This window comes from Scomber scombrus, chromosome 12 (assembly GCF_963691925.1).
Source record: "Scomber scombrus chromosome 12, fScoSco1.1, whole genome shotgun sequence".
NCBI classification, from domain to species: Eukaryota; Metazoa; Chordata; class Actinopteri; order Scombriformes; family Scombridae; genus Scomber; species Scomber scombrus.
In genome coordinates, this window is record NC_084981.1 from 11650105 (window position 1) to 11674862 (window position 24758).

Sequence of the window (24758 nt, forward strand, 5' to 3'; positions counted from 1 at the left end):
GTGATTTGTGTAGTAGCAGATGGTTCAGTGGCTGGCAAATATGAAAGCCACTTAAGGTCAAAATCTTTACCTGCACATGATGACTAAAGAAAAGGATTAACACTGCTGAACAGTGATCCTGCACACTTTCAAATACAGAACGGTAACCAATGCCTCTGAGGTAGAAAATGTCTGGTGTGTTAATTAATCTGCGCAGTGTGGCACTAGGAATAAGGGTCAATACTACCACAGATACAATCGAGTTGTCATGTGATCAGTGGAAGTCTTCATTCAGGCTGGTTTGGGTGTGAGAATATTTACTGTCAGTGTGTTAGTGCTTTATCTGGCCTTCTCAGCCCGGTTAACTACAGAAACCAATGTGTACAATATAGCATTTACCTCCACTGAATTGTGAAGAAAACACAAAGTTTTATATTATTCACATTTGGGGGTTTATGGTTGTTTCCACACAGACACACAAAAAAAAGAAAATCATATTGCATGCGCATGTTTTCATGTATGCCACTAAAGTCATAAACACAACCATCATATGAGCCTCAATTTGGTAAAATCTGAATATAATAATAACATCAACATTATACTGTTATCAAAATATCATCTCACACATAAAAACAGCAACAATTCTGTGTTAAGTAAAAACAAGGGCACTACAGAAAAAATTGAAGAGCGTTTAGAATGATCTCAAATTTGTCCTTAAAGATGTGATGTGTATAGTTGCTTGTATTACTTAAATAATGAGTATCACAGAAACACAATTTCTCAAAATGAAATATCTGAAGCTTTAAAGAGTGTGTTTTCCACAAAAGTTCTAGTGTAAGAAATTAGTCTTTTATTGCTTTTGGTGGCTAACAGTAAATGTACTGTACTTATATAGCACTTTTCTAGTCGTTATGACCACGCAAAGCGCTTTTACACAACATGCCTCATTCACCAATTCATACACTGATGGCAGGGGCCAACCTGCTCATCAGGAGGGAACTAACCATTCATACACATTCACGTACTGTTGGCACAGCAACAGGAGCAATTAGGGTTTAAGTATCTTGCCAGAGGACACATCGACATGTGGACTGGAGGAGCCGGGAATCAAACCATCAATCTTTCAACAGGTAGACGACCGCTTTACCTCCTGAGCCACAGCCGCCCCGCTGATGTTAACTGAGTTTTTAAGTTCAGTAAACATATGCTCTTGCATAAGTAGCTGTCACATTAATGTCTTTTAATGTAACGCAAAGTAAAAGCTTATTCCACTTATTCCTGGATCATTTCTTTCAAAAATTACATATTTGCGGTTCAGCTTTTTGTTTTATTCAGTTGTTGTATGATCTTAAATGACATATTTTAATTTGCACTTGAAAATATTTAGCAATTTGTGATTACAGATTGTTGGTTAGTCTTAAAACAATTTAGCAGATAGGGTTGTCTGTGTTGCTGCTCACTGGAGCTTGACTTGCTATCCTGACCTTCTGCGCTCCCATAACAAACTTTAAGTATTCTTCCCAAATAAACTATCTCAGTTATTGGGTCTCAGGTAAATGACATTAACCACCATCTCAAGAGAAACAAATCATGCCAAGGATTATGTTCCACTTCTCATTAAAGATTCATGAGTTGCTCACAGCTATCTTATCCCCAAAAACAATTCTACACAAAGACACATTCATCATCAAGGTGCTGTCCAGATCATAATGAGAAAAGCCAAAACAGAGGAGAAACTGTCTTCTTAAGTTGTCCGATATTCACCATATGCTGCTGTTCCTGTCGACTACTCGCTGCTTAAAAGAGAGCCAATTTATTTCCCCAGAAGGATGGACCACTTGTGACATTTGGCAATGAAGCCTCAAACGTTTCATCCAGCTGTTCCAGACAAATACACACAAAACACACATACCCATGCAAACACCCAGAAGAGGGAGTAGGGCTTGGTATAGTCACCGCAGAGGTTTTGATAAGCTAAGTGGGCTGACTTAGATCTGCTACATTTGAATGTGTAATGATCTGTGTTGGTTCTGATATAACCTGGCCCATCCACCTATGCTCTGGAGCCAGTGTGCGTGCACACATGAAAACATACACACAAACGCAGCCAAAATGTTGCCTTCCAATATCCTACCCTATCAATTCTTCAAATAAATACTTCCACTGTTGCACTGCTCTGTGATATTGCATTTGGTTGAATGGCCCTCACAATATTTACCGTGCAGCCAGGAATTGTTTCTCAACGCTAGTCAGAGCAATGGGCTGTTATGCCAGAAGCTATTAGGGAATGATCTGTTTTCACCGTAAAAACATGGGCTGCCGATTCAAATCACAAAGTACATATGAGAGATTTCCAATTTACTGCTTTGTACTGACTAAAGGGGCTCTTCTACTCAGTAAGGATGAGGCAAAATTAAATTTCAATTATTTTGTACATTGGAAATTGTTGAGCAAATTAGAAGTATTTTACTGGAGCTGCATTCAGAGTTCAGCCGTTTTCCTATTGTATAACAATGAGTAGGTTATAAATGTATTACACCAGTCAATCTGCTATCATACCTGGTATTGTTTAATGGTGATCACATTTAATTGACATTTAAAAACTATAAGCTAAATGGGAGGTGTAGCATTATCGTCATTATCATCATATAACAATTTCCTGCAGACCTATTACAAATATATATTTTTTTTTTTTGGGGGGGGGGGGATAAATAGGGTTATACTAATGTTCTGTGATAGTGACAGCAAAGCACGAGTAGCAAGGAACAACAATGACTGTATCTACATTCCCAACACAAGTTTGTGCACACATATGTCCTAGCACATCTTCAACTATGCAAAAGAGTTTGCTCACCAATTGGTGTGTATGCAGCAAAGCTGGCGCAATGCCCTGATGGAGGGGTCACGGGGCTAAAATGAGCATGGAATCTGGAAAGAGGGCTGTATGAATAATAAAGAGGGATGGTCTTGCCAGGCCTGCTGCATGCAAGTCTAATAAAATGCTTCCATTAGCAGAGCCATCCAGGTGTAACATGGCCATGAAGGCTTGGATATTCAAGCAGAGGGAGCCTTGTTATGGCGAGAGCAAATCCAAGCCCACTCTCCCAAACATTAATCCAAGTGATGGCTCAATACACTCTTTATGTCTCTGTGTGTATGAGGGTGTATGAGGGTGTGTGTGTGTGTGTGTGTGTGTGTGTGTGTGTGTGTGTTAGCATATGAGAAAAGGGACTAAGTATGTGTGTGGTGCACTTGATTTGCACAGAGACATGTGTTGTTGTCAGTGGGTGCTCAAGGTAGGCCTGCACATGCATGTGCTCAGATTTCCATACTTAGCTATAGGGCACTCTCTGATGTGATGTAATCACTATATCATGGTAATGGAAATTGGATTTAATTTTCTCTTTTCACTGGCTGCATGTTGATTCAACCTCACTTCAGCTTGGAGGGTAAAATTGTCAGTAAATGATTCCTTGCTGACTGCCTCTCATCCAGCCCATAAACACTGATCTTATTTGTAGAGGCGGTAAAATTGTATAATTAAAAACAATAATTCACTACAGATCGTTATCGTTGCTGCTAATTAAGATGGGTTGACAGAGCAAGGTGTGTGTGAGGTAGGGTGGCAGTTACATGAGATATATTGCTTTGTAATCATTACACTGGCAATATGGAGGGCATGTAGGAGTCAGTTATCTTATTTGTACCTCACAAAGGAAGCTGCTTGGAAATTCATGAAAAGATGAAAGTGGATCTGGACTGTCTTTAAACAGTATAGTAAAACTGATTTCTACCAACCCAAAAATGTGCTTGGTCCCTATAAATATTTCTTTAACAAAAACCCAGGACAAGAAGTGCTCTGAGGCCACATTTAACATCCAAACTGGCTGTAAAAAAACATCACCTAACAGCTCTCTTTCGCACTTTTCTACTCCTTCACCCTTCGACATGAAGCTAGAAGTGCAATTTTGTAAATCCGCCCAGCAGATCAAAGTACTACCATGTTCTAATGGCTGCCACCCACCCACCAGCCTCTCCTGCGGAAGAGCACCATCAGCAGCGCGCGTCTGAGAAGAGCCAAGACAGCCTGATTAATCTTCTAATAGTTCCAGATAGAGATAAAGACAGATACTGTAGCTACAGAGACAGAGAAGGACGGAGACACGGAAAGTTGCAACTCAGTTACCATATTCTACCGCATGTTGCAGCGCAGAGAGACAGAAGAAAGAAGAAGACATGCAACAGGGAAAGCTGCTGAAAATTGCTGTTTTGTCTTTGTTGTGACTCTTACACGTTTTAGCCTTTGAAATGATAAGTCTCTTCTGTAAGATGGCTGCCTCACTGCAGCATCATCTCCTGCCCTGCTGTCTTGCCTGTCTCTCTTTGACAAACTCCTCAGTCTGCATGACAGGATGATAATAACTATCAAACAGATTCCATAAATATGTGAAATAAAGATCAAAACATGAGATAAAAGGGAAGTTAATGCCAATTCTATTTTGAAAAAAAGGGACACATCTGCGATGGAGAATGCCATCTTAAAGAAGTTGGATGGGAATTCAGAAGGCAGGCAATTTGAAAGAACGAGAGTGCATGCTAAGACTGACAATTTCACAATTCACTGGAAGATTGAGCCACCACCTGAGTACAGTTTGTTCTAACACAATGGACATGATGAGTGTTAAATATTTTGCATTTACCTGAGTGAAGCAAAACATGATATGTGACTTGCTTTTCCACAAAAAAAGATGGCAACACGCCAACAATCCACCTAGTGAACACCTTTTAATCCTTTCAGATTGAAATGGCTGACTTGACAGCACAATGAATCTCTCTTAGTGAAAAACTTCCGACTCAATTCACAATCATCAAAGACGGTATGTTTGCAAGCATTTCCTGTCCATCTTGCACACTTGAGGGACTATCACTTATGCAAAGGCTTGAGGCAATAAATATGCAAATGTGGGCAAAGACAAGGTATATGAATAGCAGAATATGAAAAATAGCTACTTCGTAAACATGCTTGCATATTACACAGATCATTCCCCCTTTGGTAAAGCAATTATATTAATAAATATGATTATATTGGGTAGATGGAAAATAGGCATTATGCTTGTTTATACAGCTTGCATTAGCATAATCATTTCTCTGGCTTGTGTTGGAGTTCACCTATTATTATACTGGGGAGATGTGACAGGGAATACTTTGACTTGATATCACAGCTCCTCCTCCAGCTCCCTGTGGTCTGAGATAGTGACAAAAAGAAGCATGGAGTAGGTTGAGATTAAAGGCGGGAGCCGCTATCTGGTAGACCTTTCTTGAATGGTGCTGGTGTCAGTGCTGGGCCTGACAACCGGCATCATGTTTATATAAACCAACTATATGTTCACGCCCAAGTTTGAGAGGCAAGCAATTACATGACTAGAACTGGGAGAATAGAAACAGAACTTAACAACAACCATATTGGGCTACATAATTTATTTGGAAGTCAGTGTTGGTCGTATTTATCTCCCATATTGCCTCAAACATGGCAGTTACTGTATCTTGTCCTAGCACTGAATCCAGCAGAAATCGTGCTTTATTGTGCTTCATTCCCTGTAGTCAGTATTTTTTCTACTTTTTGATGGTCTGCTCATTTGTTCTGGAGCACCATTTCATTGTTTCTTGTAGTATACTGTTTCTTTACTTTTTTCTCTCTTTTCACATTTATTCCTTGGTTAAAACGGCAGCATGTATGGAATTAGGACAGAGCTGTTGTTGCCAGCAGAGTCAGTTTTTGCTGGTAAAAAAGTACTCAGAACCATTCATATTTGGTGCAGATTGATGTCAGCACCTGGTCTGTCAAAAAGCACCAAAGAATTGTTCTTTTATTATAATGACTACACTATCAACACCCTGTTTGGAACCCGGTCACATGATTCAGTACAGCTAACACCATAAAATATTTTTTTCCATTTACAGCAAATTTTCTATTTCTGAGCTCTGCTCACTTTTCCAACCAATAATCACAATGCACTCACAGTAAGCGATACCTCCTGGGTTAGAAAAATAGAAAATAGAGTGCATTATTTTCTATAGACTATGCAGAACATCAGTCAGGGAATATGTACACTGGGATTTTGATCTCCAAATCAAGCTTTGGGATTAAGTTTTCTGCCTGTCTCATTCAAGGCAGGAGTGTGGAGCACTGTACTGAAAGGTCCCTCTGACAAACAGGAGAACTGCTATGAGTGACTGTTGGCTTTTCGGTTTGTCTATGACAGCGTCTGTCTTCATTCAGCACTCTTAAATTGGCTTCGATACCGATTGGAAATGGTTCTTTTATTATACACCTCCCATAACTCCCCCTCTCATCAAAGCTGGGCCATCTTTTATCTGGAAGATGACGTTTCCATTAGGGTCTGCCAGCCTCTTACTGCTGCTCTGTGAGTTGTGGTGCTGGGGGAGAGCATTGTTAACCAACACAACAACAACAACAGGATCTCCCTGGCTGCGACGTGCAGAAGCCTTGGTCGTGGCACGGCAGTTCATCAGATGACTGCTCATCCAGAACACACATAGGAGCAGGCACATAGACACACATGGTGTCTCTATGTCTCTCTATCTCACTTACCCTCTTTTACTTCCTCTCTCTCATATTCTTACACACACAAACACAAAAATTCACAGATCTGACAAAGTCAGATAACAGATACACAGAAAAAAAGACAGAACTTGGCCAAAGGGAGTGTGTCTGTCAGCTCTTCCTCACCAGTTTCAGTGTTTCATCAAAGGTATGAGGGGCCCATAAGGTTCTGCTGCCAATCTGGCAACACTTTCAGTCCCCAAACACAGAACTGGGGCTCTTTCAAAGACTGAAGCCCCATGGCTCCCTCCCATCTATGTTACTGTCTTCATTAACTTCATCTCTAGACATAGCTCACGTTAGCAGTCAGGCTTTGGTTTTAGAAATCAGGATAGTTTCAAAGCACTAGGCTACACACAGAGCAAGGGCACTTTTTGCTCTCTACCACATTTTAAGTCTGTGTGTTTGTTGGCCAGGCTTAGTGACATTGTTGGTGCTAATGAGGACATGGCTGTGCCCGGTGTGTGTGGGTCGGCAGAGACATACGCTCTGGTCCCACTCTGGGAGTTTTAATTAGATCTACATTATCAGACTGTCTGTCCACATTGGCCCTACCAGCTACTGTTTGGATGCATGATAAATCATCAGTCTAAGTGATCACTAAATATCTTCCTCTAGTTAATCATCTAATATCAGTGCTTATGTTCAATTGTTTTCATTTCTCCCTTTTCATTTTTCTCTCCTGCCCTTTTCTTCATTTCTTGAGGTGGCTGGGGTAAAACAGCCTTTCCTCCATCATGATCTCATCAGGCCCAACTCCTTGACCTTTGTGCTTTGCTGTAAATGTCAGCTTTCTTTATGAGGCCTGTGATGAGTTTATTGAACAATTCACACTCACTGACGCACACAAGGACACACACACGCACACACCACACATGCATGCACATGCTGCCATGGGATCTGTCCTTCACAGCCAACTATAACTCTGTTTTCTAGGCGTCCACTGAAAATTCATGGTCCTCAGCACTGGCGGGCAGCATAAGAGAGGTTGCCCATCATCCTCAGCAGAACTACCACAAATAATTAAACATTTCATGGGGACTTAAATGGCTTCCTGCAAAGCCTTATAGACCCGCTAGGCTTTACTAGGGGGCTGCCCTGAAATTTTAGTCATTGTCTATTATCTAAAACTTAAAGGTCCAGTGTTTAGAATTTAGTGGCATCTAGCGGAAAAGACTTGGCAGAAATTAGTGTATAATCACCTGAAAATAAGAATTGTTGTGTTAACATTACCTTAGAATGAGCAAGTTATATCTACGTACGGAGCAGGCCCTCTTCCATGGAGCCTGTCATGTTTCACCATTATGTTTCTACAGTAGCACAGCATGGGCAAACCAAACACTGCCTCTAAAGAGGGTCTTTCACATGTTTTGCGAGTTTCACAGCTACTTGGTTCTCCTACATGGTTGGAAGGGGAGGGGTAACCAATTTGTTTCAATCTGCATCCTCACCACTAGATGCCACTAAATCCTACACACTGTACCTTTAAACAAGCAACCATGGAAAACATGGAGTAATAAACTATGTTGGGCAGTAAAGTGAAGTCAAGCCATTCCCAAATTGGCCAACAATATGTCATAAAAATTGGGCCAACGCAATACTCGCCGTATGAGTACTGATCTGATCTCCGGCTGTTACTGATTCAGCGTTCTTCGGGAGCTGTGGTTTATAACAAGGGGAGTGATCGGGCCAGGGTGGCAAGCACTACTGCCATGATGATAAATGTTATGCATTAGAACTGTCTGGATCCCTGTGTCCATGCAGGCCTGCGACTCCGCCTAGTGGTGTACATAGCTGAGGCAGGGAAGAGGTAGCAGGTACAACATGCTGCTCCTAAACACTTCAATTTGAGCCTTCTTGTGCTGTTGACTGTAACATTGCCCATTTCAATAAAGACCAATGAAAAAGTCATGTCTGACTGGTTTTAGTCACAGGTGTCTGCACAGACTTAGATCTTTGCATGCATGCCAGGCTATCTCTCTAAAAAAAAAAGAGAGAGACGAATCATAAAAAAAGTCACACATACTGAATAACTTCCAGCAGTGCTTGTGTATGTCTGAGGGCCACAGAGGCAGTAACAAATGGTCACAGATGTTTTGAAGACAATGCTGCACCTGACAACCTGTCAGTAGTATTCCCAATACACAAAAAAACTGAGAAACAGTATATACAAGTAGGTAACTTGTGTACGTGTGTATGTGTGCTTGTGTCCTTTTCTAGACTTAATCCTACCACCTTCCTCATTTCATCTTATCCTCTTCAACCCCCTGTGCCAACATCAGACTTTTCCTTTAATGAAATATTTGGGCCCTTACACAGTCCTCACTCTTTATCTTTTCAGTTTTATCCTTTCTTGTTCCCCAACTTATCTTCCGTCTTTCCCTCCTCCATTGTCTTTGGGTATTTATCAGTCATCTTGCAGGGAAAGGTAATAAAAGGCCAACACACTGAGGAGGCCTTACTCCGCTTTGTCATTTTGTTCCTCCTACCTTCCTTTTTGTCTTTTATTTTTTGTTTGTGGCAGCAGACCTTATCAGGGAGATGGCTATGCGATAAGCCCTCTGTGGTTCTTTGTGGTGAAATAATACGACAGGCTGATAAGGCCTTGTGGGTGAGTAGTTCACTGCAGCGTCTGTCCTCCCGCCACTGCCTTTTCCTCTTCCCAGGGTGTGCTGGGAAGTCCCCAATGGGGCTGAGAGATATCAACCCTTTATGTCAGGCACTACCTTTGATAAAATGTCAACCATCCACCTTTGACACATGCATGATAACGTTTATTTGTCACAAATTGTACAATTTTGATAAGAATAATTTGTTGTTTGGGTGTTTTACAAGATTAAATAATTGTTTATCCACTACCATGTCTGCCACTGATGCCTTTTGGTGGACTGTTATCTCCTCCTGCCATTCATACCCATATTTTTTCAATTGAATTATTATCAAATAAAACATAAACCTGTGATCATTACTGACATGTTAAATGTCCATTCTGATGACACAGTTATGTAAGTAAACAAAAGTCAATAGACATTATGGTGGACAGCAAGCAATATAAAGGCTGAAAGTTAATTCCGGATAGGTACAGGAACTTTCAATGCCATCTCTCACTACTGATGGAGTCACAAGTTCCTGGCTCCTGCCATCACTTTGTCTCTAATCTACAGCACCTATTAAGATTTCATGGAGTGGTAATGATTATACAATTACTTCCAGCTTGAAAATACCATAATAATGGCCACAACGACCAAGGCTTGTGAGTTTATGGAGTGAATGTTTATGGATTAAAAAACAAACACACAGACTGGCTGACTGGCTGGCCATTGATTTGTGTTGCTATTGACTAAAGAAGGGTGGAAGGCGACGGTGGTGCTCAATAACAGTTACATTTTCATATAAATAACAGTGGATTTCTGGCCTGTAATTGCCTCAGAAATGACTACATGGATGAAAGAGTGGACGTTGAGGCATATGGTTTTGATTACAAAGGTGTCTTTTTGGAGGCTTTGGACAATAAGACAGAACTACATTTGTCCAACTGATTTTGATTTTATCTTATGTTTAACTATTCTCAAGATAGTTATGCTTTCATTTCATTGGGAGGACGGAGTGCCCTTCATTCCTCAAAAGCCTCTTACTTTTGTAGACCATCCAAAGTGGAGCATGATTGTAGCAGCCTTTGCATAACCAATAACAACCCATACAGCATGTACTGTAGATCTGTTTTAGCTTTACACCTGATCACCTGACATTATAATGCTTCAGTGGTGGAGGCAGATTAAAACTTTGGCTTCAAGTGTTAAGCTCAGTCTGGATCCAGCAGAGACATGGAATTCCCACAACAATTTTCTACATCTTTTATAGAAGCTCCTTGTCAGACACAAGGCTATTTCACAAAATGCACTGGTGAATTAAAGAGTTAAGACGAAGCAGATACTTCAAGCATAACTGATTTATTAGGCCAAGTGAAGGGAGGAGACGAAGAGAAGAAAATGAATTAGGTCTCACATGCACTTTTAATTACTGTTGTCAAGGTGTTTGCTTCGCCCTTCTGGGGAAAGCAAACCAAACCATCACTCATACCAACTACTTAGAAGACCTGCAGAATGAGCCATAAAGTTTAACACCTCTTCTATGGTGCAACATTTACTGCAACATAAACAAGACTCAACCTTCTCCCTGAACATCTCTCTTTTCTCCTGAGATAAAGTGTGGTGCATGGTTGATAAACTGAGCAGAATGAGGCCACAGATCCAGGGGTGCTCTTCTCACCTCATGTGTTTACCTGAGGTATAGAAGAGGACAAAGGAACAACATGTGCCTGTCTGTTTGATCTTCCTGTATGAGGTGCTCTGCACATGCAGGCTGCTGACACGTCATGGACGGTTTGCTCCTGAACAGGCAGCACTGCTGGTCCTCACCACACAGCTCTTATTATAGCAGAGGAATATTTTCATGCACACGTGCACTCACTCAGACTCTCTCTCTCTCACACGCACACACACACTCAAAACCTATTCCTTTGATGAGGTTGTGAAATAAGTTATCTATGACCAGAGGCTCGGTAAGAGTGCTTGGCTGCAATGTAACTCCCTTATAGCAGAGAGACAAGACCCTGGCCAGACAGTCTGCCCTAAAAGCAATAACGATGAAGAAAATACACAACGTGTCTTGTAATATTTAACTTAAATGTCAAGTGCTGCTCAGTATAATTGGAGTTAAAGTCTCTGTGTCCATCAGTTGGACCTGCGAAATATTGACTAGTAGCTATGGAGGATATAGGGAGGGTCATTAAATACATTATTCATAAATGGGGGACAAGAAGAGGATGAGTGTTTCTGCTGACAATGTGGTTGCTCTCCCAGAAGCCTGAGACATTTTTAAAGCAGATACAGTTCCCCACTTCACCAACCCCAGTCAAGATTGGTTTCAGTTGTGATTCCATACGTCCATACGATATGTCTTGCCTCTCAATCTGTAGCTTCCTGTCGCTCATTTGGTCTTAATGTTTTATGAGTTTGTGTGGTTTATTGGTGAAAGCGAACTGTCACAAATAGAACATCGTTTTCTTATTACTGGCAGCTACAGACAGAAAAATACAATAGATAAGATACAAAAAATAAGAATAACAAAAAATATAGAAAACAAAGCAAAATAAAGGTAAATAAATTAAATGAAAATAAATAAATCAGGAACTAAAGTTAACAAGGCTAGACCACCAACATACACAAGTGTTCCCACTGTGGCATGCTACGAAATGTTTCCACAGCAGCACATAATTAAAAACAGCATGCTTGTGTGTGTATTATATTTTATACAGGCTTCGATGGAAAGCACAAGGGGCTGGAGATGAGAGCAGTGCAGCAGTGAAAAAGGTAATTAAGTTGACCAGAACAAGGCACGGCTGTCTGTTTAATATTTCATGCAGCCCCACACAAAGCACTGTGGAAGTCATCAACAACAGGGTACCAACAACAATTATGGAATAATTAGCTGAGAAGCACCCTGTAAGATGTTTCATTACCAGGGCTATATGTAAGTAACAGTATAAGTAATTTCAGACTTTGACAGAGTGCGTGGTCCAAAATAACTTGACCCTGGTAAACACCAGTAGGCCGGCTTGGCATACAGGGTATATGTGAAAGAGTGTGGAAGATCTACAGAGAGGAACAGGTGTATACTTGTTTGAAACTTTATGTTGGATTTACCAGGAAACACAAATCCCCCTCTGTTAAAACCAAACTGAATTTAGGATTCTTGTCACTTTGGATGTACAAACTATAATAATATTACAGCTGTAAAACAAGATAAAACTGTTTTTGAGATATTTGTAGAAATAGCGTCTTAGCTATGAGCTTCTGGGTGTGTGTTTCCCACGGCAACGGTTGACTGACATCGGTGAGCCATTGCTAGGAGACACACTGTCGAACGTGGTGTGCTACTAACGTGATAATGTCATAGATCTTCTTTCAGCAATTTAAGCTGCCTGTCCCTTCTAAACATTCAACATTTGGGAGGAAAGATTCTACTATTAAGTTTGTATTTGAATCTGAAGGTGAACTTCGGTTTCACTTTGAAAGTGCAAACTTGTTAGATTGCTTCATTACGTTAGCATTGATTATCACTAGACACTACTTTTGGCTCATGTTGCCAGCTTGCAGTGCTGTGCATTCATCACACACTGTAAGTAGCAGTCAAAACCTGTATGAACAGGTAAGTGCCGTAACCTCAGCACTCCATACATCACCCTGTGACTCGACACATAGTAATGTATGAAGTCATGTATAACATAAGGAATATCAAGACGGTACTGCTAACATCAGCCCCCAAGCTGGTTAACTGCCTGTGTGGCAGTTGAAAGTGAAGCGATATTACATCCATCAACTATTTTTATTGCCTGTCTACACAGATATTGCACCAATCAAATAACAAGTTCCAACATCGTTACTCAGAATCAAACATTCACACACCCCTCCCAGAAAACATTGATGTAAGGGGCACAGCCAATGCAAAAAAAAGTATTTATTAATTTTGGTTGTTACAGTACTTGCCAATGAAGTACTCAAAACAAACAGAAAACTGCTGATTTTGAGGGGGAGGTAAGTTTAAATTTCAGTTTGACTTTGACTTAAAACATTAGGTTAGAGGAAAAAAAAGGAAAGATGACAAGATAAAAATGTACAGAGAGGTTCTAGAGAAAATGCGCTCCATATGTGTTCATTTGGAGGCACTGTACTTCTGCTCACTGTAATGGAGCGAGAAAGAGTGAGACTATTTTTATCCCACCCTGAGGCCCGGGGCAGCTGTGTCAAAAGTCAACGACTGTGGTGACTCCATGCTGTGGCGCTCAAGTCCCAAACACACACACACATATAAACACACATGCTCACTCTCTCTTTCTCTCTCTCTCTCTCTTTCACCACATACATATCCACATGTGCATAGGCATAACTTAAATTTAGAGTAAGAAAATAATGAATAATGCCCATATGTGAATGGTGGTAAAGGTAACATAGGCTACTGGTTTTACAGGGACGTGTTCAACTAGAATCTAGAGGGACGGTTGAGCCAGTACAAACAAAATTCATCCTTCGCACTGTAATAACAAATAGAATGTCAATGCTCTTAACCTTGTAACCCAGATAAAAGCGAACATGCCTGACAGTGTAACATTGACAATGAAAATCAAATTTACCCCATGTTAGCCATGGCAATATTGCTCTGTATGAGGCGAGCCCATAACGTATTGATGTACAGCTTTGAGAATGACAAGCTGTACTCACTGTGATTTGTTACACTAATAAAACTGAAGACACATTATTGTCCTGCACACTCAAATACACATTCATACACATCTTTCTCTCTCTCTCTCTCTCTCTTTCTCTCTCTCTTTTACACACAAAAACACACACACACACATACACTCATTCCTCTTCATGGACCACTTGGCTTTGTAGTAGCAAAGAGCTTGAACAAATTGAGAAATGATTGGAACTGAAAGATGAGTAATGGTGATTCTAGCGCTGTCCCTTCTCAATATGGAGATGATGAGATTTGATTCTTTGAGGTCAGGTACATCATCTGAGCCGAGTGGCTGCCCTGTCTATGACTAAAAGAGAAAGGAGGCTATTCACTCCGCATTCATGCTTTTGCCAAAATCAGTCACTGCGGACATAAAATCAATGCTACATTTACCAGCGCCTTTACCATACTATTAACACTATTCATCGCCTTTTAAACAATTACAGCTCAAATTCTGTATGTTAACCATATAAAAGCATGGGAATATGTCAAAGTGTCTCGCTGGTGTCCCCTCCCCGGTCTTATTTGTGTGGCTGAATCAACACAGAGGGACTAAATGAGGTCAATCAAGCTCTCCCATCCATTCTTTTCACTGCTGTTTTCATCCGCCTGGTCAGCTATTAACTCACCATTACAGCGCAATTAGCCTAGCTTTTCCACATACTGCACTGCAATCGGCCAAACATACTGACTATTGGCAGATCTGGTTTCACTGACCCTCAGTGATATGAGGGGAAAGCATTGAAAGGGGGTGCGGTATGGCCTTTGGTTGTGAATTTAAATGTAGAAGAGCTGGCTACAGCAGGGAGCTTCATTAATATGCGTTGCTGATAAAAATGCAGCTATGATTACTATAATTTCTTCTTTTAAGAATTGATCCCACATATAGTTAGTATGGGGGAAAGCAGAGGGAAAAAATCTAATAATTTTTGACAATTTAAAGACAAAACAAATACAAAATACAATTGGGCACCTTCCCAGCGGTGCTATTCTACAGATGATCCTCAAATTACATGCTCTGTTGCTTTTAGACCTTTTGACGTTTAGTGGAGAAGGTTGGCAGCTCCAGCTGTCTTAAGATATCATCCAAGCTGGGAAACTCCAGAAGTAAGAGTGACTTGCGTCAGCACAAACCATGGGAAGTCAAATTCCTTGTGAGGTGGATGTGTTTACTCCTACCCTCAGTTCTTTAGAGCGTGACAGTTCAATGATGAATAATGTCATTGGGAACAAATCTGTGTTTGGACACTGTTTTTCTAATACCGGAAAACTTTGGCTGAGCTTACATATTTTATGTACAGTTGCAGTGGAGCAGTGTGTGGAAGGATATATATAAATTAGTAAATTTCCAAATCCGTAACATGTTTTATTTTTAATTCTTCAGTTTTACTATTCTGCTCAAGGTGGAAAACACGCTAGGTTTGTCTTCTATTTTTCTGGACATGAACCATGCCTGAACTGTGCCAAACTGTGGATGTCCATGAGTTACACCATTGGTCAGCTGGCTGAGTATTGCTCTTTCAAAATGAGATGATGGAAGCGGGCGACAGAAGTGCAGATAATGCAGAGTGATTGTGTTTCTTGCTCCTAGCTCTGACGTCCTCAGCTCTGGTACATTAAAGTCAGCTGCACTCCTTTTTCAACAGATGTGTGTAAGCGTCTCTACCGTCTCCTCCTCTACCATCCAGTGTGATCGGCTCTCTGGCTGACGCACGCTGCGTTAGGATTTTATAACTGAACCAAAATGAGGATGCTAGCTTTTAATTTCTTTGGCCTTTTCACATCACAAATGATGAACAACAGCATTAAAACATGAGTCTTGCAGGTAAAATGTGGAATTCATGTAGCTGTTATATCAGTTTAGTGTGTGGTGTCTGCTCTGCATTTGTGCTTGATTTTACTGTGGAGATAAGCCTCCTGAATTTGCACCCAAAATGCTGTCAAAAAACTTAATTTACAGTTTCCACCACAGCTTCCATGACCATCGACCAGGAATAAGGCAGAAAAAAGGCGCATAGAAGCATGAGCGAGAGCGCACAGTTAAAGCACCCCAAATAACCATCACTGACAAAACAATGCAGAGTGAAAAAATGAGAGAAATCTGCAGAGTGAAACAGATAAAGAGCAGGGGGAGTTAACAGATAGGTAATTACAATAGTTCAAATTAAAATAAGTTATTTTTCAAATCAAACATCTTAAGATATGAGTGGAAAATATTATTCTTGTAAATGCATTTAGAAGCTTCTTTTTTTTTTACTCAAATGTAGCTTAACCATCTCATATGATATGCTATTTCAGTAAACTTTACCAGAAAATATTACTGGAGCCACTACAGAAAATTACAAATGAAAATTTAATATCCAGGAATTCACATTGTAGACAAAACCACTGACTATCCCTGTAAAAAACAGGCCACAATTTCACACATTGACCATACACAGTCCAGCCATATATTATATATATATATTTGACCTAATATTTTCTAGTTAAAAGGTATTCAGAAATAAGCCCTTTATATTTTGAATCTGAAAAAAATGCATATAATCACCATAGCACTAAAGCACCATCCCAGTCCTATACTGGGATTGTTGCCATAGCAACAGCTGATAAAATAATGTGGAGAAAAAGTCGATTTTCTAAACTGAAATGACAACACCTAACAAATAAAATTACTTCAAATGTTCTCCTGGAGATGGAATCAAACACTTATTATGTGCCCACACACATGTTCAGTATCACAGCTTTTGTAGTTGCAGTTCTTTTCTTTTTTATTATATAATAGATATGAATATAATTTATTAAATGATATGGTGTCTGTCAGATAATCTGGTAGTCGGCTAATAACTAATTGATGTGCCTTGACCAAGCAAGCAACACAGAAAAGCTGTATCCCAGTTAATCCTGTGGGTATTGCAAGCAGGTCTGTTCTATGTCTCTGTGCAGGCTGAGCATGGGAGGTAATTACTGGGTCTGAGACCTTAACAGCAGTAGTGGATGAGAATAAGATCCCAGCAGGTGTTTTAATAGGAGTATGGGGTATAGCGTGACATTGGTTCTCTCCTGAGACCTACTTCACCTCTCCCAGGTAACAATCTCACCTGTAGCATCAAATCAGACTGTGCAGTTGCCACTTAATGAAGCACGCGATTGTGCATACTCAGAACTCCAACAGTAAGGTGAACTGAAAAAACACATAAAAGATTATATTTTCTTACTTGAAACAGTGGGTCTCTTAGTCTCTCTTCTCAAGCCATTTTACATGATTAATAGGGTAGAGTGCAGGAGTTGAAACTGCAATTAAAGGTGTCTTCCATCAGAAGAAGAACCCCCTTTCTGGTAGTCAGCTAAAGGAGGACCGAGGGGAGCAATGCTACACCAGAGAAGTCATTATTTCTCCACCATCCTCTCAGCTCTCTGGAATACATTAACTTCACAGTGTCGCTGCCTTAGCCTGCCAGAGTGCCTTCATTGCTTGTTTTTTTAAAGGGATGCATGCAATTAGAAAAGGGAAAGAAGAAAGTACTTGGAATAGTCCCCAACCCCCACACAGAGATTGAGTGATAGCACAAAACAAGCTCAGTGGGCCCCTGGGGGCCCTCCCTGAGACCAACGAGAGGCTCTGATTGACAACACCGCTGCTCATTGACAACAATAAAAGAAGAATACAAGTGCAAAGCTTCAATTTCACTGGGTAAATGGCTTCCTAAAAATGTAAAGATGGATTTCCAATAATAGACATCCGCCCTTTTTTGTGTGGAAAATAAATAATACTTCCCTTGTGAGGGATAAAATACCTTAACAGCATCAAAGTACAAACGAACTTCCTCTAGTATTCTGTGCTGAAATTATACAGACTTTATACAGTAAAACGTATTAGCATGTTTAAAAGAGAAGGTACTGCACACCAACATCTAATAAACTTTGTTCCAATTCTTCTTCTGTATGGATTACCCTGCTGCATATACTAACCAAGGATCATTACATCCATAATTCCCTATTTTGCATAATATCATTGTGAATATTTTCCTGGATTTGACTCTCAGCTACAGTGCAATTAATTATATATACATTGATACTTTGCCAGGGCATACTATCATGTACAGACAAGTATTATATCCACGTGGGACACTTGTTCAAGTAGCCTCATGAATATGCTTCACCTTAGAAAAAGCGAAAGGGATTGTGGAATAATCGTAATTGGAGAAATGGCAGAAACACTATTATGAATCCAGTCCTCCTTCCGTGTGCACTACAGTAATGAGCCTGAGGAAAGTGATTGTCGTACATTTGATGGTTCGCTGACTTCACAGTCATTGTCTTTATCTGCGATAGAAAGGAGAGGCGGGGGAAGGATCACAATTCCTTTGAGGTGCATTTAAATCATAGTCTCCACATATTACTCAGAAAATTCCCTCTTGAGAGTGTGAGCTGCGATGGCGTCCTTCAAGCCCCGCTGGGTTTCCTGTCATCATGAAATGGGAGCAGGAGATTAGGGGGGTGAGGGATGTAGAGGATGGAGAAGGAGGGGGGTAAATACTGAAATCTGGTCTAATCCCATCTCATACAGCTGAAGATACACTCCTCCTAAGACATTTCTGCTCAGAGCTGAGGTATCAGAAAGGAATGAGGGGAATACCATTGAGAATCAGCCTTATAATACGTTGTTTGGAAAGTATGCATCTCTGAATGAACTACTAACTAAAAAAAAAAAAATGGTTTATACATATTCAGTAATGGAAATCATCATTCTGTCATACTAATTTAATGTATTTATTCTTAAAAATAAGACCGTCTGACCAAGGCGGGTGAAACTGCATTTCTCCAAGCGCAGTGTTATAGTAAACTGGGCCACAAAGTCATTATAGTCTCATATTATTTCATATTACAGTGTGATCCGCTAAGGATACAGTTAAGCTAGATAAGGTTATTGCAGGTGACTAGCTGAGTGCTGCTATTCTTGCATAAGAAATGCATCAAAGTGGTAATTCTGCACAGCTCATTGTGTTTAATAGAGTACTGTAAAACACGCCCTTTGCAGTGTAATTAATGAGGGAGAGGCAGGCACGAAACACATATCTAGAGGGTTAGCATCATAAGTATTCCAAATTCATAATGTATTGTGATTTCCTGCTATTCTTTCATTTAGCTGCAGCACAAAGCTTATAAAATATCCCTCATGACAATTAAATGTTACAGTCTATTATACTTTGTTGAAGTACGACAAGCAGACTTGAATTCTGGTCTTTTTAAACACACTTCTTACACTAATGACCTTTTTATCATTCAGTCAAATCATCATTTCATGATTTTGAGAATATTATTTGACAGAATATTCTAATATGCTGCTTCATTTGTGGTTAACACTATACTGTAGCAACTTCATAGTGCACTGTACCAAAAGAATAATACGCTTCCACTGAGCTATTTGTGTTTTTTACATTTTATCCTTGTCGCTCATCTTAAATAGCTAGATGAACAAAGATCAACAGCCTGACCCTCTGTCTCTTCATGCCGCTCTTCATGCCTCTTTTCTGTCTCTTTAAAACTCCCTTTTCTCACGCTTCTCTCATCTTCTAATGAAATGCAACATTTCACAAAGCCCCCAGATTAATGTGCAGAAATAAATAAATAAGAGGAGGCATTCAAAGTGACTGCTGATGCGAGAGGAGAGGGGATTCTCACAACCCACTGCCCCTGCTGTAAGAACATGCCTTATCAACATTTTCTCCCTGCAAAAATGTCAATGGAATGCTCCACATTTCATCAACAAGGGTACGCATGCATCTGCTGTAAGCTGCATGATCTCCCCCCCCCCCCCCCCACACACACACACACACACCTCTCCTGTCTATGTGGCTCTGGTCTCTAACCTATAACATGCATCACAAGCAGTTAACCTAAATCCCGCAGTTAAGTTGAAACCGTCTTCTTGAGAGGCGTTTCCTCTGAGATTTCACCTATGTCTTGCCTTAGAAAATGTCTCTTTGTGCATTAGGTCTAGTGTAACAGACACAGACATTTTGTAGAGGAGCCTTGGGCATATACATAACATATGTTTCAAGGTGTTCACTTGCTGCAGCTTTCTAGTAACTGTGCAGTGCACAAGGGCATGAAATGGGAATTAACTAGACAGTATTCAAATGAATTGCAGAAGTGTGTATATCGTTCAGAAATAAGACACAAAGTGTGACTGATGTACAAGCAAGTGAGCAAATTTGTATGTATATTAATTCAGTGCACTGGGAAGAACTACCTAGCAAAGCCCTGTTGTGCCATTTAATTTAAAAAGGAGCCCTGTGTATGCAAATTGTTGAAGAAGACATTTTCCATCACTCATACGAAAACAATGTATTCTCGCCTGTTTTATCCTTGTTCAGGTGTTTTGTGCAGGTGGAGAGGAGCCCAGAGAGCTGCGGAAAACATTGTAGTGAAGCATTTGCACATCGGACTGAACACATCTGTCCTTACGCACCCATATTCCAATTTATGTTCTTCTGAACATCTTGTTTGTGTCCCTGCACGGCAGTTGGTAATGAACGGTGTGCATAAAAAAGGTTGTGTCTTTTTTAATTGTGCAGTTACTTTTGGATTAAAACAAGGGGGAAGATATCACTTGGCCTTGAGGGTTTTAGGAGAAAAAACATAGCAAAAAAGCACTTCTAAGCAGAACGAGTATATGGCGGTGTCTCATAAGAACAACATCACGGCTGCTCTGTGTCCTCAGGACAGGCCTGCTTATGTCACTGTGTGCTTACTGTACGTGTGAATCTCGGTGTGTGGGCAGCTGGGGTTGAGGCAAACTTCAAGACCAATTTCATGTTTGTGTGTGTGTATGAGTTTACATGTGCAGTGTGCCTGTATGCTCCTGGCCAGCATCAGTGTTGTTGTCAGTAAGTGGGTGCTAGCGAAAGGAAGGTCATGTGGCAGCCGGCAGAATTATGTCCAGGTCAGAGATGCCCTGTATGGAACCAACCCTTATTACCGCACCATTTCCCTGGGTTCCTGCTGCACGCTCACTGAGGCCATATCACGTAGACAAGAGGTGGTAAGCAAGTGTGGGTGTCTTCTTATGACACAAGATCATTGGACATACATGTTGTGCTTTTCAGTAAATTAAAATGACCTAATTTGCTATTAGATTAAACATAGGCATTACATGTGCAATGTAGTGTGTGTAATGTGATCTACTGCATTTGAAAGTGTGCTAATTAACATGTTTTTCACTTACGATGTGAAGCTTCAAGAAGTCTCCGAGACCAGAGGAGCTATCCACCCTCACCAAGACAGCATCCTTCAGGTGTGTGCTGAAGCCAATGGCTAGCCGGTCTGCCCTCGTGCTGGGACGGTCATTTGGCGGCCACGTGTACGTGATCAGTCCACCATCTCGTCCAAATATGTACGTTGTTCCCGCTAGAGAAAAAAAAAAGGGAGAGAGAAGAACAAATAGAAGACATTATTAATGTATTCCCCACTTTCAACCTTGTAATGTTTGGTTGCAGGTGAACAGGCACCAACAACTGACTGTCAACACAAACATTATTAACTTAGAAGAGTAGGCATCAGTGTCGTGTGTACAGAGCACTGTCAGTCTGGAGTGTTTTATTGTGCTGAGTAATGATTTGCAGAGCAATGCACTGAGCAACATCACTCTTGAACAGCTCTCAGCCCCATCTGAGGACTTAAGTACACTCATGTCAATTCATGAGCATGGGGAAATTCTGCTGAAATGAGGGAAGTAGGTAGCAGTGCCGCTTTCCTCATGATGCTGCACAATTACTCAGTTTTACTGTCACTACTTGTTTTACCTCTAGAGGAAAGAGGTGCAAGTGAATGCTAGAGAATTTGCAGTCAAGTCTCTGGTGCTCAGGTAACCAGCATACCAAACGGGCACCTCCCCATCTCTCGCGCTTCATTAGCAGCCTCAAAGGCAGACAAAGCTGGCAGCATTATTGACTGACTGATCCAATTATGCCCTCCTGGTGACCTCCAAACCAGCTATTTCCTGTATTGCTGCATTTCATTGTTGTCTTTAGCAGCCCTGTGAAAGGTTTGAACATGACCTGGAAGATGAACGAGCCATTCTAATTAACTAGCTATTCATTGAGAAGAGCCTTGCAGCATTATGCCAGTGACCTAGTCAAACTGCTGGTTGGAAATAAGGAAGCAGTCTTGTAAAAGTAGGAGACTGTTCATGTCTAATAACACATGTTTGGATGCTTGCTAAACATCCGACACTTCATCATTTCAGAGTTGTCTCAATCAAATAAGTCTCTATTACTTTCTAATTAGAAATCTTCATTAGGATACTGTTCCCACTCCTTTTTGCCAGGACACAGAAAAGTATAGTTGTGGGAGAAAGTGTGTATATGCATGTGCGACTGTGAACGAATGAGTATGAGATTGGGAAATAAATGCCTGTGAGAATGCCTGAAAATGAATGCAGCTGTCAGATTAGCATAAAAACAGCTATCTTCATGAAAAATTAGACAAGGAGCTGTGCTAGTGTGGGATGCATTTACGTCTGTGTGTGTGAGAGAGTGCGAGAAGGAGAGACTGAGAGCAAGAGAGAGAGAGACAGAGTATGTTAATATTCATAGGGGCAGAGAGTTAAACAGCCTTAGCCTGAACAATAGATTATAAATCATTGTGACTGTAATTCCAATATTTTCTTGTAAACCAGTTCACGAGGATGTAAAACTATCGATAAATTTTGCATTTATTTATATATTTCTGTTGTTTTCTTCCCTCTGGCTTTTATTCACAGCGCAGTGATTTAAGCACGTCACTCTACTCTCAAGTTCCTTTTCCAATTTCATTCCCTCATTTCAGTCGATACACACTGTCAACCATTAGCTAAAAAGAATTGCATCATTAATTAAGAATAATGTGATTAACAAATGATGTGGGGACATACAGATCTATGGCGGGATTTATTATTTTCATAAAGCATAACTCGCATTTGTAAAATGTAATGAAATAACACTGTAAGCATTCTTGTTCTCCTAATGGATAAAGCGTTATGAAGCTTGATGACTTCTACAAAGGAAAATACATTATGTGTAATATATTTGTGAGACAGGCGTCATTTCTTTTTCATGAAGTCTGGTGGATACAGCCGAAAACCAGTCTTGTTCCACTAATGCATATCTGATGTTGGCCTACTCACCGAGCAATCTCCAGTTCATGTAGCTGCTCATGCTGGACTGTTGTCACTGTCACCTCTCCTAGTTTCCCCCCCAAGCCACCAAACACTTGCTCCATGCTCCAGCTTATTATAATTAAGCTCTTTTAAACCATGTCAGTGTTGGAACTCACTGGGCCCTTAAGCATCCATTTCCCCCTCTGTCTATTCATACGAATTGACACCCACTTTATCCCACTGACAGCTTATTTACTGTTGGTGACCTCCATAAAAACCTCACTATAATATAGAGATTGCTCATTTCAGTGAACTGGTGAGCAGATCTTGCTAGTGACACCCTTAAGCTAAATGGATAAACAGCAAGACCCTCACATCAAGCCACCAAAGGTCAACAAAACGAACTACTCAGTGACATGCAGATTACATAAATGGTTCCAAAACTGACTCAGAGAGTGCAGATAATAAGATTGCCAATATGTGGTAAAGCAGACTAAAATCCATATGAGCATGAGTGAGCATAGTGGAAAACTCCTTGAGGGACTGTTGAGGATTAAGATACATGGAGAAACATGGTTAATGCACACCTACACAGTTGTGCAGTGGCATGAAATCAGCAGACACGTGCCTCCAGTGGTGGGAGTAATTATGCACTGGCTCCATATTTGTTATTTGTGCACTCTCCTGGGACACAGGGCCTGATATGGATCTGTTGTAGTCATTAGATACAGTAGTGTCCTAGAAATACTTGCCCGTTGTTGTCTCTTTAATTTGACAAGGGTTTCAGTTTATTCCCTATTCCCCCACTGTCTGATAAAAACAAATGAAAGGACAAGGTTTAGGTACAATGAGGGGAGTCTGAGATACAAAGTGCTTAGAGGTGTAACACCACACAACTATTCAATAGCTGAGAAAGAGTGTAATTAAGATTTTTGTTGCATCAGGTATTCCCATTAGACACACGCATTTGTATCTCCTACATTCATACGCATTTCCCCAGAGAGGTGTTTCGAGCAGGTAGCGGTGAGTCGTACTCAAGGCTTGTACAGATGATCAGACCTCCAGGATGAACTCCTCAACCGCAAGCCTCCTCTGTTAAAGGATAATGAATTAATCTATCCTCATGTTGGATTACATTGAGAGCTAGCTGCTCTCTGCTGTGTCAGTTAACATCAAAGACGATAAACATTGGCAGATCAAACACTCTGCTTTCATTAAAAATGTAGCACCATCCCTGGAGTTCTCCTGCATTTGGCCAAAGAGGTGTGTGGGATAGTAGACTGCAGGATAGCAAACATGGCCTGTGTGTTAGAGCCCTCTTGGCGCTGACTTCTCAATGTCTCAATCTATTTCTGCTGTAATGAAACAGGAGCGTATAGCAACCTGGCCTCCGAGCACTGCATGTTAAATAAACTGTGCAGTGTCATATGAAGAGGCGGATAGGTGTGAGCATAGGAAATTATATTGGCTGTGTGCCTTAGTGTAGCAATTGTAGGGTGGCAGCTATATACAAAGGCTGTGTGTTTGACTCTATTTCTCAGCAAAGGTCAGGCCCACAGACTGTCTTTCCTCTGACCTCCAACACAGCCATCATAACGAGCCTCATATTACCACCTCTGCCGAGAAACTGGGGAGGAATCCAATCATAATTACATAGTTGTGATGGAAATATGAAAAGGAGATGACATTATGGATCTGCTTTCTGTCAGCAACCAG

At 40.7% G+C, this 24758-nt stretch overlaps 1 protein-coding gene across 4 annotated transcripts in view; it reads right to left on the reverse strand.

The window, feature by feature from the left end:
• The window catches only part of LOC133991452 (neurexin-1a), a 257056-nt gene that overhangs the window by 67318 nt on the left and 164980 nt on the right, over nucleotides 1-24758 (reverse strand). For all 4 annotated transcript variants that reach the window (XM_062429859.1, XM_062429858.1, XM_062429860.1 and 1 more), the window contains one exon: nucleotides 21132-21313. In XM_062429859.1, the coding sequence (XP_062285843.1) occupies nucleotides 21132-21313 (182 nt within the window). The remainder of the gene's footprint in view (nucleotides 1-21131; nucleotides 21314-24758) is intronic.